The 16,574-nt window shown below is 42.3% G+C and overlaps 1 protein-coding gene across 2 annotated transcripts in view; it reads left to right on the forward strand.

Annotated features, from left to right (window-relative positions):
* plxnd1 (plexin D1) overlaps positions 1 to 16,574 on the forward strand; it is a 116,545-nt gene that overhangs the window by 60,628 nt on the left and 39,343 nt on the right. For both annotated transcript variants that reach the window (XM_012863914.3, XM_012863931.3), the window contains exons 14-18: positions 5,859 to 5,964; positions 8,538 to 8,677; positions 9,168 to 9,353; positions 9,448 to 9,532; positions 9,636 to 9,905. In XM_012863914.3, coding sequence (XP_012719368.2) covers positions 5,859 to 5,964; positions 8,538 to 8,677; positions 9,168 to 9,353; positions 9,448 to 9,532; positions 9,636 to 9,905 — 787 coding nt within the window. The remainder of the gene's footprint in view (positions 1 to 5,858; positions 5,965 to 8,537; positions 8,678 to 9,167; positions 9,354 to 9,447; positions 9,533 to 9,635; positions 9,906 to 16,574) is intronic.

A 16,574-nucleotide genomic window follows, 5' to 3' on the forward strand; every position in this document is an offset into this window, starting at 1 on the left:
AAAGATGCACGTTTCACTCCGGGGGCGATCAAATCTCCTGTCTTCCTTTCTCATTGGTTCCCGAGGCTGGCTGCTGTGACAGAGGAGCACATCCTCGCTGCTGCAGGACGCACCGACAAATCACAACGTGTTAGTGCATCTGACACTGTCAGCGCTTTTGACTTGCACACACATGCAGGAGCACAACTTCACGCTTCTGTTGTTGTTGCTGGTACATCCAGTAACTGATCAAATTTTATCTTATCTCATCATTTAAAGTGAAACATTTACACCCCAACCTCTACTTGCAACATTTGGTCATTTAAACAGAGAATAAAGGCGTTCTTTTTATGTTTAAAAATTAAACAGTGGGGATTTTCAGGTGGTTCATCAGCAAAGGGACAGAAACAACGGAAGCATGCAGATTCACACAGGTAATAGTACAGACAACCAAAAATAACAATAAGAGACTGTCCAGTATGGGCAAATTTACTGCACATTTATTTAATGAGTGATGACCATCATTCAGCCAAATTAATCACAAAGTGGCTTAACTATAAAATCCTCTTTCTTTTGGAGCAGACATCCCTCAGCCATGATCTCTGTCCCATGAAAATACTTTGTGAAGCAGAAAAGGTGCGTGTGAGCAAGGCAGCTTGCCTGTGGAACAATACCAGAAAACTTTTGACCCAAGTCATGGAGTTTAAAAGGCAAAACTGCCAAATTCTAAGAAAATGTGCAAAATCCATTGAAGGTTAAAAAAAAGCATTCTTTAAAATTGCTGGCTGTCCTTATTCTCCTTATAATAGAACGTGAGAAATCCTCCTGACTTAGAACAGGAAATATTTAGAGTGATTTAATGACAGCGAGAAAGAAAAAGTCACATGTCTTTTTAAGCAGCGCATGTAAATCTAAATTATTTCAACTGTATATCTAAATCTTATTAATAGCCATCCTTTAAAACCTTATAAGCAAGAGTATGTGGGCATAGAACATTAATGGGTCTTATTAGTATCTCACTCCGGGCAGTTTTAAAAAATGTATAGCCGATTTTTTTTTTCCTCTTTCTAATTACCCTCATTCATGAGATTTCAGGTTCAAAATGGCTCTCATCAGCATACAAGCACAGCACCCACGCGTGTGACCCCACTCAGCGAAGCTGTTGAGACAGGTGCCTGCTCGCGTGCTGGAAAAGGCCAAAGTTCACATCTGTGCGCCCAAAAGGAAAGTGTGGCGCTCTGGAGAAACTCCTCTCCTCTCGCTCTGTGTTGACATGTTAATTAATGGCAATGTCAGCCTGGGCGCAGCTCATTTACTTGAAGTGCATCTCTTGATGTCTGTCGCAAATTCTTCACGCCGCCCTTCCTATCGGTTTCATTCGAACGCTAAGTGGCCCTCGCCCTGTCCGTTTAGCGAGACTTAGACAACACACTTGCATGCGCACACAAAACACACAGGGAGCTGATTGTTGATGGTCCTCATCAGCCGCTCAGGGGAAATGATAGGAGACACTTCAGTACTTGCCCAAATATTGCCCTTTGACGGCCGTAATACCTCTGCAGTATGGCGGCATTGGAATGTGTATCAGGGGTCAGTCTGGCTCTGCTTATGGGGGGGGTCAGCGTGTCCTTTGGCTGGGATGACTATCAACATGTCAGATGCTCTCACAGACAAATAAATCCACCGAGATGTTGTCAGTCAGTGTATTTCTTATTTTTCTGTTTTTGGCTTGCAATGCACAGCTTAATGTGTTTAATTGGGATTTCATGTGATAAAATAACACAAAGTAGTGCATCATTGGGAAGTGGAAGAGAAATGATGCATGCTTTTTTTTTTTTTTTTTTTTTTTTTTACAAAATAAAACCTGGAAAATGTGCTATGCATATGTATTTCCAAGTGAAGGCCCCTTCACTTGGAAAACCCCTAAATGAAATCCAACATCCTACAGAGCACAGTTCAATCCATCATCAAAAAATGGAAAGAGTATTAGTACATCTGCCTGACAAAGAGAGCCTTAGTCAGAGAAGTAGCCAATATACTCAGGGAAACCTTGGAGGAGCTGCAAATACCGATGCCTCAGGTGACACAATTCATTGACAAGATAATTATTAGAGGGGATTTAATCAGATATAATCTTTATGTCGGAGTGGCTAGAAGAGAGCCATAAAGGGGACTCAGTAAACATGTGGATGAGGGTAAACTGGTCAGATGTATGGCCTACATGCAAAAATACTCTGTGGTGGGACACCAACACAGCAGAGCAGCCTGGACACCCCAGCCCCACGGTGAAACATGGTGGTGGCAGCATTCTGTAAGTGAGGCTTTCCTTAGCGGCTGCACAGTGGCACAGTGGGTAGCGCTGTTGCCTAGCTTGCAGCAAGAAGGTCCTGGGTTTGAGTGGGTCTTTCTGCATGGAGTTTGCATGTTCTCCCTGTGCATGCGCTGCTTCTCTCCGGGTACTCCAGCTTCCTCCCACAGTCCTGTTAGCTTAATTGGTCTCTCTAAATTCTCCTTAGGTGTGAGTGTGTGCTTGGACGGTTGTTCGTCCTGTCTGTCTCTGTGTTGCCCTGTGATGGACCGGCGGCCCGTCCAGGGTGTACCCCGCCTCTCACCCATTGAACGCTGGAGATAGGCACCACCACCCCAACAGGGATAAGCGTGACAGAAAATGGATGGATGGCTTTCCTCAGCAGAGGGGAAGCTGGTCCAAACTAATGGAGAGACAAATGAAGGGTAAAAGAGCATCTGTTAGAGGTTGCAAAAGTTTTGACACTGAGTCGAAGCTTCACCTTCCAGAAGGAAAACAACCAAAATCACAGAGCTACTGCAACAACACATATCCATGTGTTAGAATGAATCGTTTTCATCCGCTTGACGGTTATGCTCTACTAGACCAGCACAAGCCTATCGCAAAATCCAAATAAAATGTAATGAAGGCTGGTGGTTCTAACTTCATGAAATGGGGGAAAAGTTGAGGACTTTTGTCTGACTGTTCTACATGCCAGGAACTGTTCGGTTCTGTGTAATTTGGGGTTTTAGTTACTACAGTAGCAGCCTCAAAGTAAATAGAAACCCATTGAGCTCATTTCAGCGGGACACTTCATCTAATTATCCCTTGCGAAAGTGAAAATCATATGTTTCACGTGCCTTTTTGTTTTGGCTGATGATGATTTGTTGTCCAATATTATACGATGAAGAACTGAAATATGTCATGTTTTATGACACTATACAGACGTCACATATTTTTGTAGGAGATTTTCTAGGATATTTGACGCAGTCGTTGTTTCTGCCATCTATAGCACGTTCCCTTCTCACTTTAACTTGAACATCTCAAAACTCTGACCCTCCCAGGACAGGTGGAAATGCAGCTGGTCGACCGCGCTGTAGCTGTCTGCACTTCTAGTAGCAATTATTTTTACCCTTGGCTTTTTACCAAAATAGCCCCATGTATTTGTTTTCAGTGGAGACATTTTTCTAATATGATGTACTGTTTTGATAAATCCCCTCTGAGCCGACAAAAAACTCTCTATATTAAGGCTGATTCAGGCTTCTGTGTTTCTTTTCTTCCCCCAGGGTTGAACCTGGGAATGCTCATGTTTCATTGTATTTGTCCCTTTTCATTCTTCCTCCAAATTAGAGCCTGTGAAATGATGCATTTTCCCTCAAAGAGCGCCCTCGTGCCAGGTAATGGCAGGAGTTTAATTTGAGGGTAATGACATTCTTTACCTGATGCTCTTGTTATTAATGAGCAGCACTGTAGGCCTCAGCAGGGTCTACAGCTACTGGAGGTTATTTTAGAGTATTTTCAACAGCTACTCAGGCACAGGAGCAAAATTCACACTTTAAATGGGATTCATTAAACGCTACAGTGGTTCGGTCTAAGACACAGTCAGCACAAAGCACATTTCAGTTTGAATTGCATATTTAAAAGCACGCTCAAATACAGATTTCTTTCTAGTTTTAGTCACAACTGCTTGAGTGTATCTCTGCCTAATCTTATCGTGCAACGTAACCAGACTCATCTACGGTCCTCCTCTTATTTGCAGTGCCCTGCAGAAGTATTCATGGCCCTCATTCATAACCTTTTCACATTTTGTCACGTTACAACCATAAAATCCCAATGTATTTTAATTGCACTACGGGAGCGAGAGGCAAAGCGGTGCATACTTTGCGGTGAAGTGGGAGAGAAAAGGCTACATGGTTTTCAACATTTTCACAAATACAGGTGTGAAAAGTGTGCGGTGCATTTGCATTTGCATATTTGGATGAGCGTTTTACTCAAAAGGAGATGAACCTCTACCCCAAACATAAGGCTTATGCAGCCTTATGCATACCTTTAACAGGTTTATATAGAATACACACACAATAGAAATCCTTTCTTGCCCCTCGCTGGGGAAACTAAGCTGTATCAGCAGCAAAGTGACAGTCCACTGGAAGATAGCTATAAAAACAAAAAGGTCCAACATACAAGAAAAGGAACACTTTACAGTTATAAAGTATACATACCCCCGGTCAGACTCTGAGAAACGTGCAACTGAGGAAGATGATTTTAAAAATGTTCAAGCTGTGCTCTGTGTAATTGGAATTGGAAATAACCGACTGTTTACAGGAACGTGTACAACTGTGCACATAATAGCAGGGATGCAAACGACTGATTGGGTTGTTCTGACATGATTCGCCACATATTTATTCCAAGTGTCCCACACTCCAGTCGTCATGGGTCGAGGTCCTGCAGCCTTTAGACGTCCCGCCGCTTTAACTCACCGAGTCCAAGAACTGGGTCGTTAGCAGGACTGCAGCATTATTGGACGTCAATGAGGCAATTCAGGCTTGTTGGATTGAGGGCGTGTCTAATAGCAGCTGGACACAGGCCCTCCCTAGATTTAGTTAACCCCATTTTCCATTAACTCTGAGCAGTCCAAAGTGCAGCACATTATTCCCTCATCATGACGCTGCCACCACCACTAATCTCCTCTCATGCCTTCACAGAACAGGTGTATCTATATATTGAGATGGAAATGCACATAAATTTGCAGCAAATATGTCAAATATTTCAGTGGATTATATTAAAGGTTGTTGAAGTGAAGGGGGTTGCATGCAAATGTGCACCACAAAGATTCCGACACTATATACCCCTTTATATCCACAACTTTCTGTTATTTTCCTGGATTCAAAACCCTGGTAAAGTACCCTGGAACGTGTGTGGCTGAAAGATGAAAACAAAAACGTGAAAAAGGCCAGCGTATGTGTGAATACTTGAGCGAGCCTCCGCTAACTCCCGGTGATCTCTGCCAGTCATCAGATCGCTAGCTGAGAGTTTCTAACCTCTGCAGCAGCAGGCACCAGACTAAATAAACCAACAAGCTGTCGACCTGGAGGGGATCATTGGAGGGAATAAAGGTTATATCCCACCCCTGGTACATTTATCCCGCCGAGGTCCCAGAGCAGTGTGTCCCTGCGCCTCCATTCACCACTGTGTCATTAATACGAGTCGTCCCTGCAGAGTGTGCAGTGGTGGCAGAGGGTTTAATCACAGCCAGGAGGCAAGAGAACAAGCCTCGGCAGCCCCCCCGCCTAATCTCCTTTGTGGTTAGACGGATTTGGTCAGGGGGGCTTTGAACTTTACATCTGCTCATATCTGGCGCCTTCGAGGCTTTATTTGATTCAGTATGTAAATGCAATAGGGATTGATGAATTAGCTCATAAGGACCATTCTCCGAGACGTATTATGTCTTTGTTTAGCCGTCGCCATCAGATTTCCCTCACACACAACTTGGCTTGATTAAAGTCCTTATTAAATCAAAAATGTGTGCCGTATTGTGTTATCCAGATTGTGTTTTTATTAACTGATCTCTCACTGCGGATGCTCTGTCCCTAAGGCTCGTGTGTCGCACCGGGAAGTCCGAACGCGACGGGACGGATTCTGTTCGCGTGGACGTGGATCAGAGCGGGACGGGCGCGTCAAAGGAAAGCTTCGCGTACTTGGTGAGTCTTCTTCAGCCTTCGGACTCTCCTGCTGGTTTCTTGCTCTCCCTCCTGTCCGTCTCTTCCTCCGCAGTCTTCTCCTTTGCCTCTGCTCCCCACCGGGAAGGCCTTCCCGGGAGTGTCAGCTGAGTGTTAACAGATGTGTTTTATGGTTCAGAGGAATGCTGGTGTGTGGGAATCTTCAAACGTCCGTCCGAGCTGAGGCTGAGAGCGATTGTCGTGTAGCTTTCTCTGCCAGCAAAAACAAATATAGAGACCACTGGAATGCCCCTTTTACTGTGAATTTATCAGTGGCAGAGGAGTCCCGGCCAGGGCTGTGGAAATTAACCTCAGCCCACGCAACCTCTCATCGGAATAAGGACATTCAGCCTGTGGAAATACCCATGTAAGCTCTTTGTTTCTCTGTTGTTCATAGACAAAGAGTGTTTCATAATTCACAGCATCGTTTCTGAGCACAGCTCTGTCCATGAGTCATCCCGCAGAGAAATAACCCCAATCTGAAAACCCATCATGATACATAAAGATAAAGAAACTTTGAAACAGCGAGTTTAAAGAGGGTGACTACTGTGGGAACTCCTCTCGGGCTTTTTTTTTTTTTTTTTATCTCTAAGATGCTCAGTGAGAGCAAGGCTGAAGGGGAAGATGTAGGGGGGGAAAAAAAAGGGGAAAAACTGTTTTGGAGACAGGATGTGCGTCTCTGCTGCATCTCCTTCCTCAAAATTTCGAACGGAAACATCTGCCTCCTTCCACCCACATCGACACAGCGCAGCACAATAGGTCTGCCCCATCCCTGCTCGCTGAGGAAGTGAATCCTGTCAGCAAGGATAAGAGGCATCCCTGGAGGCGAGGTTCATGTAGGGGATAGAAAAAGCAGGACTGCTGATTCGGGTAGCTGCAGATTTGGATGACGATAATTCGCCCTAGGTCTCTCTCTCTCTCTCTCTCTCTCTCTCTCTCTCTCTCTCTCTATCTATCTATCTATATATATATATATATATATATATATATATATATATATATATATATATATATGCATTTGCTGACATAAACTTTTTCTGACTTATGCCATGAACTTGTTCAAATTTTTTCGACTGTAAGCTATAATATGCATACCAACGCATAATTATACATTATGTACGAATAAAAGTCCGAATCGGTGACATGTTTGTGTCACATGCACCCATAGAGACACTAAACATTTTGCTCAAGGGTTTATCCACATCAGTTCTGGCCGGCTTTGTGTCTCTAAACTAAAGTATCCCATAGGATGATGCAGCCACCACCGTGTCTCTCTATCAGGACGGTACGTTGAGCATGAAGTTCAGTGTTACGTGTTCTCACTGGACATAATGGTTTGAATGTTTGCCAGAATGTTCAGTTTTCATCATCATCATCATCATCATCATCATCATCATCATCGTCGTCGTCATCATCGTCATCATCATCGTCATCATCATCGTCATCGTCGCCAACTGAATTTATGAAGTGCTTCAACACCAGCCACAGCTGACACCATATGCTCAACATCAAAAGCAATAAAATGGCTCTAAGGGATAAAATAGAAAAAAACTAAGCACACAATAATAAATTAAGAAGCTTGCCACAAAACACAATAAAACAATGAAAAAACAGATGGCTTGAAAGAAACTACATACTGGACTTATTATGGCTGTGTTTTAATAATATCTGTCTCCTTCCCTGCTCCGTCAGTTTAGCGAGGCGGCGATGTTTTTGTGGTGCTCCTCTCAATGTTTGGATGCTGAACTGAACATTGGTCTATGGAATGTTTATAGCTTTAGATATTGTTTTATAACCCAACCCTGCTTTTAACTTCTCCACAACTTGATCCCTGACCTGTCTGCTGTATTTGCTGGTCTTCATGATGTTGTTTGTTCTACACTATACTAGATACTCTATGCGTTCATTTTCATGGCTTTTAACAATTTTGCACTACGTTATAGTGGTCTCGTACATAAATTCCCTCTAAAATACATTGCAGTTTGTTTAAGAAGCATGAATTCTTTTGCAAGGAACTGCACGGTACAGAGTGACTGTTCTACAATGGCCTGGGCCTGTAGGGCTAATGGATTCAGCTGCACATTCAATTCAATTCAATTCAATTTTATTTATATAGCGCCAAATCATGAAACATGTCATCTCAAGGCACTTTACAAAGTCAAGTTCAATCATATTATACAGATTGGGTCAGATTTATACAGATTGGTCAAAAATGTCCTATATAAGGAAACCAGTTGATTGCATCAAAGTCCCGACAAGCAGCATTCACTCCTCACTCACACATTCACTCACACATAACGCGGTGCAGCATGGGTTGTGGTCACAGTTTTCCTCAGGACTTTACCGTTACAGACAGCACCTGTCTCAGCATATCTGCAAAAACTGGACATTTGAACGTCAGAGGAAGAAAAGTGATTTTTATTTCTTGCAAAGGACTGTGTCATGGAGGAGAAATGTTGACTAGCCAGCGGGAAAAAGAGAAGTGGGAGAAGCTGTGAAGTGTCCAGCTTCTGATGTCTTGTTTTTCATGTGCTCCATTGTCGTTCTGAGTACAGGTCCCCAGTGTGGAGTCCATATACCCAGAAAAGGGTTCTCGTTCTGGAGGAACCAGAGTGACGATCCATGGAGAACATTTGGACATCGGCTCAGAGGTTAAAGTCAAGGTCAACAAAACTCAGGAGTGCACCATCACAGAGTGAGTAGTACCTTTCTCTTTTTTTTTTTTTTTTTTTTTGTATTATCGTTCTCAGGTTGTTTGGACGTCGTTGTTTTGTTTTTTTTTAGATTTGACCCTGCTTTGCAAGTCTGCATGAATTCCTTCCCATTACAATTACAAATCATTTGCATGGTTTCTTTTCCTTCCCACGTATTAATAGCTTTCCTTTTTTAAATAGTGGATATTAAATGCATGAAGTGACAATTAAATATTCAGAGTGCGTTGCTTTGCAAGTTCTGCATAACTTCTCACAAGATTAAATTCAGCACTTCTAGTTGTTGCCATAGCGCATACCAAAATAGCTCCACCACTTCTGCGAAAGTCTGCCAAGCAGCAAAAAATGTAACTGCAGCTGTAATCAGAAACTTTTTTTTTTTTTTTTTTTGGATTAAACATTTTTCTAGACATCACGAGGTGTGTGGTTACAGTGTTTGCATCTTTTCACTTTATCTTTTTTTTTTTTTTGCAGGAAAATGGATCAGATGATTAAATGCATCATGCCTCCAAGCTTGGAGGCAGACGCCGTGCCAGTGACAGCGACGGTGTGCGTGGAGTTTGAGGACCGTCCTTGCCAGGAAAAAGAGCTTAGTGTCATGTACACCTATGAGAAGAACCCAACTATCAGCTCCATCCACCCAACGAAGAGCTTCCTCAGGTGGGTACACTGCCAAAAAGCACTATGAGCAGATTAGTGGCTTTTTTTTTTTTTGTGGCGGCGATGTAATCATTTTTATGTGTTTGTGTCACAGTGGTGGCAGGATCATCACAGTTAAGGGTCAAGGTTTTGATCTGGTTCAGAGTGTCACCATGCATGTTCTGGAAATAGGACAAACAGTAAGCAATTCATCAGCTGTGCTACACCAAAAAAAAAAAAAAAAAAAAACACATATTATTATCTGGCATGTGTTAGATTTATTTCTGTTGTATTCTTTTGCAGAACTGCACCGTGCTCTCCCCCTCCACCATCACCTGCCTGTCTCCAGAGTCCAGCCACTGCCAGGAAACGTCGGTGCAGTTCGTCCTGAACGGGGTCCGCTACGCGGGGGACAGCCCTTCCTCCGCCGATGACAGGCCAGAGGAAGAGGACGGGGAGCCTCATGAAGAGCACTTCCAGTTGGGATATGTGGAGGACCCACAGTTCTTCACCGCCAACAAGGATAAGCAGATCAAACACCATTCAGGAGAGCCACTGACTCTCATCATCAATGTGAGTTACAATGCTGAGACAGGATGGCCAAAAACTCTGCGTACCCTGCTGTGTTCTGCTCTTGTTCAGTCTAGGTTATTTATTATTAACCAGCTTTTATTAAAAATATTTCCTTGTTGTTTCCCACCATTTGTACTGCTTCGGTGCTGACTTGATTATTTCAGACAGCTTTTAATCAGATCTGCAGGTAATAAGAAAATATTCAAAGATATCAAAAATGAAGTTAATTTGAACTCTGAAAATTTGCTTTCCTTAAAAGCTATCATATATACTTGTAGTAAGATACCCATAGTAGTGTGGTGATTTGGTTTCACATTGGTTTTAGAATATCGGTTAAAATATGAGATGTTGGTATAGTTGGTAATCCTATTCTGAAACACTTTTTGTTACACTGGGTGAAAGAGTCCTTCCTTCCTGAGAGTAGTCAATACATTATGAAAAAAAAAAAAAAGATATTTGTGAAAGCTGCAGGACTGTAAAATCTAACCAATCACGGCTATTCAGACCGAATGGTCGTGATTGGTCAAGGACTGGTCCTGCCCACGCCCCCTCTGTCCCTCTAGTTCCAGGGGTATCATCTTATCTATTGGTTGTCCCACATGACCATCATGCTGACGCGCTCACATAATGCAAGTGTGCGTGCTCGTCCCTTGTTAGTTTCCGCTTGCTGGCTGCTCATTTCTAATGTTTAGGTATCCGGTTAGCTTCGGTGTTAGCCGTTCACTGTAGCTCCGCTGCTCTCCCTGTATATTTTAGATATGGCTGAGAGTTGCAAGAAGTAAATCATGTACAAGGTTATGAGAAGAAGAGGAAGAAATAAGACCAGGGTGGATTTGGGAGATTTTTCACGCAATCCCCCTGAGGAGCGGAAGAGCAGATAAGACGGTCTTGCGCATTCTCAGTTGTTGAAAAAAGACTTGTGAGTTTCTTACTTATGTTTCCAGAAAAATGGCTGACTCAGTTTTTAACTATGAGGAAAAACAGCTTCAGGGACCTCTTTATGGAAGCAGCTGACTGGCATATATTGACAACTCATTTTAAAGTGGGAAATAAAGAACAGGTGCTTGTTCGTTATTTTAGATTTGTGCACACCATTAGGTGATGTGATGGTTTTTGCTGTGTTTTTGCTTAACCACTCAGTAGGGAATTACTAAAAGACTGCTGTGTGAGATCACGAGAGCCTGCTCTGCTCTCGGTTCCCTTCTGGTTGGCAGAACAATCACCGGTGCCTTAAAGCAGAGCACCAGAGAAAATCTAAGCATTTCATGTAAACAGTTATAACCGTGACAAGCATGCATGGTGCATGGTTATGGATGAGCTTTCACCTCATGATCGTCTCTGCTGCTTTTCGTTTAGAAAATATTTTAATTTGTAAAAAAAAAAAACTTGACTGTTTAGTCTAAGTGTCAGTTCAGCTTCCAAGCCCTGAACTACATGACTGGCGCTCCAATTCGCTCGCATTGTTTTGTGGCATGCTGGAGCTCGAAACCACTTCCTGTCTGCACTCCTCTGCTGCTCAGTCAACCAGACCCCTTATCAGAGCGTGTGAAGTTGGTTTGGGGCTAACCACAAAAGATGTTTGTTGTTAATAGGCTGAATTGTATATGTAATATGTACTCAATATTGAAATTGGACCGTTTATATTATTGTTTGATGTCCTGAACAGTAATTTTGCTATAGCTACAGAATTACTCATAGTCCTGGCAGATTTAGATTTAAAGTTATTTTTGATTTAACCAAGAACTACGTCTGTGACAGGAAATTAAACCTGCATATCTTGAAAGACCATCAAACTATGTTTCTGCCAGTGGACATAAATATACCAAGGTTCAATATCAGATCTGGGCATTTTATGGCTACAACCTGCCCGCTAACTACTTTTGGCCGACCCACGTGAGTTTGCAAGTACCTATTACTTTGATATAGGTACACAAACTGCTGTGATGTGGCTTTTACTTTGAAGGCCCCTATTGCTCCCTTTGCATCTGCTGTGTGCCCGTGCGCCTCAGAAACTTTTTACTTAGCAGTTAGTTATGTTTATAACAAAGCATGGTTTTAAAAATCATATTTTACAAAAATGATCCGTAAATCTTTGTGATTAGCGTGTGGAGAACATAAAGGAATGCTCAAGGTTTACAGTTTGAACCTCCGTAATGATAAATATACAAGAACTGTGCAGATAATAGCAGTAGAATAATAAAACATGGATATATGTACAATAATTTGACAGAAGCAGAGCGTGGACGAGCTTCAGACCATGTGCTAGCTAAACCGTGAAACCAACAGAGATCTTTTCACTAAGCTCCACTCTTCCAGGGATACAGCAGTCAGGACCTGCTTTGCAATATCCCACAAAATGGCAAGATGTGGTGAGGCATTCTGTGATGGGGAGTTTATCACAGACTGTTTGGTGGAGTCTGCAGTTCCAGTTTGCCCTAAGGAAAAAAAAAAAAAAAGACACGAGGCGGATCGAGAATGTTGTGGGACGTCAGACGCAAAAGAAAATGGGGAAAAAATTGCCTATTTTTCATGGGCTCTGAACGATAGTGGTGATGTTTGTGATACAGCCTCGTTACTTATCTTTGAGCGTGGGTTTGAGGCGACAGAGGAGCTAGCAGCTATGCAGTGAGTGAAGGCCATGGACAGCTAGCGGTTATAACACCTACCGGTTTGTCCCATTTTAGTCTCAGAGTCTCGATGGATGCTTTTACCTCTGAGACCAAATCGCTCCCCGTTGAAGTGCCTTAACTGATGGCTGTCCAAATCTGAAAGGGAAAAATGGTGGACTTTTGAAGCGGATGCAAGAAAAAGTGACTGAAATTAACCCAGAACAGAAACTGATGTTTGTACATTGTGTCATTTATGAGATGTTGTGCAAGTCAGTGCTAAAAAATGTGCTATGTTTGTTGATGTTGCTACTAAAATAGCTAATTTCATTAGTGCAAGGACCCTGAGTAACAGACAGTTTGCCTCATTGTTAAAGTAGTATGACAGTGAACTCAGTGACACAGGCTACCAGACCGCTGTGAGATGGCTCGGCCTGGGCAAGGTTACAGAGAATGGGACCTGAGAGCAGAGATTCAAGAGAGAAAGACAATGACATCCCAGAACATCTCAGATGCACACTGGATGCCAGATCTGGTCTTTGCTGTTGATGAGAATGCACTAATGAACAAACTATATACTAAGCTGCAAGGCAAGGGCCTCTATGAACATGAAATGTTCAGCTTGGTGACAAGCTTTCATCAGAAAGTGGATGTTTCTTTCAAGTCAATTAGAGGGCAATATTCTCCTTCACTTACCAACTCTGCAGGAAGTCGCCCTATCAGCTAATCACCTCCACACATATTCATCCATGTTAGGGGAGCTGCACGGCGAGTTTTCAAAAAAGATTTGAAGGCTTAGAAACATTTGAGAGTGAAATGCACTTGGCTTTTTCTCCCTTTACTGATGGCATAGATAATGCAACCAGTGATGTCCAGCTTGAACCCATTGATCTGCCGTCTGATAATCTGAGTATTTTAAATCAGTTTCACTGTCGGAGTTTTATTCCACACTGGAAGAGGAAATCTTTCCACACTTGAGGTGGTTAGCACGGAGGATGGTGGCTCTCTTTGGATCTACCTACATCTTTGAACAAATATGAGGAATTTTAACAAATCCACATACAGATCCTCTTGCTGATGATCACTTTAGTACATATACACCTCAGACATTCAGGTTGACCTCAGTTCACTTGTTCAAGTCCCAAAACCGGCTAGATTTCTCTCACTGAACATGTAGAAAACCGAGGTGAACCAAACAAATAACACTGGGTGCAGTTGTTGCATTTTTTAAACATGTTAATAAAAATATGATGCTTTTTAAAAAAAAAAAATATTGCAAAAATGCGCATTACTAAATTGATTTTATAAACATTAAACAGTGCGTAAAATGTTATGCTCCTCATTCGCTTGATGCACAGTTTGACATGTTAGCCTGACGGTAGTCAATGTAAGTTGATGCTGCTATGATGATTAACCATAGAGCTGGGATTTCTAAAAGCTTTTTGTCAGTATCCATGAAATACTGCCTGTATGTGTCCCCCCCCCCCCCCCCCCCACACACACACACACACACACACACATGCACATATAGATAGATAGATAGATAGATAGATAGATAGATAGATAGATAGATAGATAGATAGATAGATAGATAGATAAACACACACACTACCCCGCCCCCACCCACCCACTGTCTATACTATATAGATAGATAGATAGATAGATAGATAGATAGATAGATAGATAGATAGATAGATAGATAGATAGATAGATAACACACACACACTACCCCACCCACCCACTGTCTATACTATATGCAGGTCAGGTTTTGTAGAGGGATTATAAACATTGTATTATAAACTCAGTGGTGAATATTAAAATAGCATTTTTGTGACTTTGGATGGATTACTGTATCTATTTGCATTTAGATTTCCCCTCTGTATAATGTTTGTTTTGCTAATGTAGAAACCGCTTGTCCGCGTGCCTGTGCTCAGTGTTTAGATAAAAAATTTCTGCACCGCCATTTTGAGCGGGTACAACATCTTAGCTTAGTTTGCTAACATTTGTTTTCTGCTTTTACTGTAGCTCTATAAGTAGAGTGGAGCATCATTCGCAAGTATTGGCAACGTGGAAAAGACCTGGACAAATCCTTGAGTAAATAAAGGCAGACCTTGTATATTTGTTGCCCCTTTAGAAATCATTCATGGCTGCAGTTCTCTAACAGGGAACTTCCCTTACTCTCCTGCTCACTTTGTGGAGTTGCAAGATAAACTGGGGTCCTAATCCAGCCTTGGCTGTCACAGTTCCAGTTGTTTTAAAGATGTTATTTACTGCTCTGCCTTCAGATATAGGTAATTCATGTGGCTACGTTTTGACTCATGCATGGCGCGTTGTGTTTCCTATTTTAAAGAGATGATTAAAAGAGACAAGCTATAAACAGGCAAACAGTTAGGCATTACCACATAAATGTTCTCAGAGCCTTTGATTCACTTGCACAAATAACAAAACATGCTTTTGGGATTTTTATTTTTTTATTTTTTTATTTTTTTACCAGAAGCGGGAGGGTTGCAATTAGTTGTGGCACCAGCAATTTGTAACATCTAAAACTGAATCAATGCACTCAAGTTAAATGTTGGATCTTTTCTTTCTCGTATTTTGAAAGCGTAATTATTTCTACTTCAGTAAAGGTTTCATTTATTTTAAGACTATCACACATCTTTATTCGGGGAGCTATTAATTATTGAGAGTGCGCTATCAAGATTTGTGCTTGGAAAAACCCTACACAATTTCTGACTGGCTGAAATGTAACAGTTTCATGTCCTTTTATATGAATAAAAACTAACGTCATGGTCAATGATGCAGGATTCATCCTGTGGGTCAAAAAATGGGTTTTTATAGAGAAACAGAGTGGAGCCAAATATAACCGGACACATAAATCGCTCGTACTTATTATTGGTTAATATTCAAATAATCAGAAATAAATTGTGCATTTATTCTTCTGATGAGGCCAAGCAGACCGACTAACATTCCCAAAGATGAATATTTCTGGTCCCTAAAAGCCACCAACAAGTGATGCTACTCCCTTACATGTTTCATGGCTCCAGAATCATTACTTAACAAGACAGACCCGACAGTGTACATCAGACAGAGCTGAGAGTGTCCTTATTTATATTCACATAAACCAGAGGCACATAAAACACATCAAAGACCCTCTCCTCCTAAGCATGTTGATTTCTGTTGGAGGTGTGAGCGGGGTAGGGAGGGGCGCGGTGGCAGCTCAGTGGGAGGCCCCATGTTTGTGCGTTCTGCCTGATTTAAGCACCTGTCTGCTTGAATCCATCACGTTAAAGGGCTGCCGGCTGTGACACTGCGCGACACGCACATGGAACAGCACAGACAAGGATGTCTGAACATGATGCCACCTCCTCTCTATGTGTTAGTGTGTGCTAGGAGGAGGTCGCTGCAGGAATCGTTGTCTCAGCCTGCCTACATGGGCGACTCGTCTGTCGTTTTTTTCCTGCTTCACTCGGAAAGGTGGATTGCAGTTGTGGAGGACCCGAGGGGAGGGGAGGCTGCACACAGAATGTGTTTGTTTAATAGGAGGCTTGTTAGCCTGCCAGGACCAGGAGGTAAGGGGTTTGGCTGCGCCGCGCATCTTTCTTCAGGGTTCGAAAAAACATCTATTTCGTCCAACCAGGTTTTCTGTGAAAATATTGAGCATTTTCTATCCGTGGATCAAATTTTTTACAAAGCATCATAACGTCTAAGTGACGGTTTTCACTTCTGCTGTGTGTACGTGTTTGTTGTGACAAAGCACTTTTTGACAAAGATTTAAGAGGCTGCATCCTGTGGGGACCCTCTGGGTGTAATCAAAGAAAGGAGACCCTCTGGTGACACACACACACACACACACACACACACCCACACACACACACACACGCTTCCTGACTTGGCCCAGTTGTACTGAAGGGAAATTGCAGTTTCAAACAAACGGGGCAGATTTCTGTAGCCCGGGTCGTCCTTCCAATAAGCAATCACAGCATTGTTTATACCACGTTAATTGCAGAGGCCGTATCCTGCTTCAGTCATGTGATCATTGTGGTTTTACATAAAGGACATCTCT

Source organism: Fundulus heteroclitus, chromosome 1 (genome assembly GCF_011125445.2).
Source record: "Fundulus heteroclitus isolate FHET01 chromosome 1, MU-UCD_Fhet_4.1, whole genome shotgun sequence".
NCBI classification, from domain to species: domain Eukaryota; kingdom Metazoa; phylum Chordata; class Actinopteri; order Cyprinodontiformes; family Fundulidae; genus Fundulus; species Fundulus heteroclitus.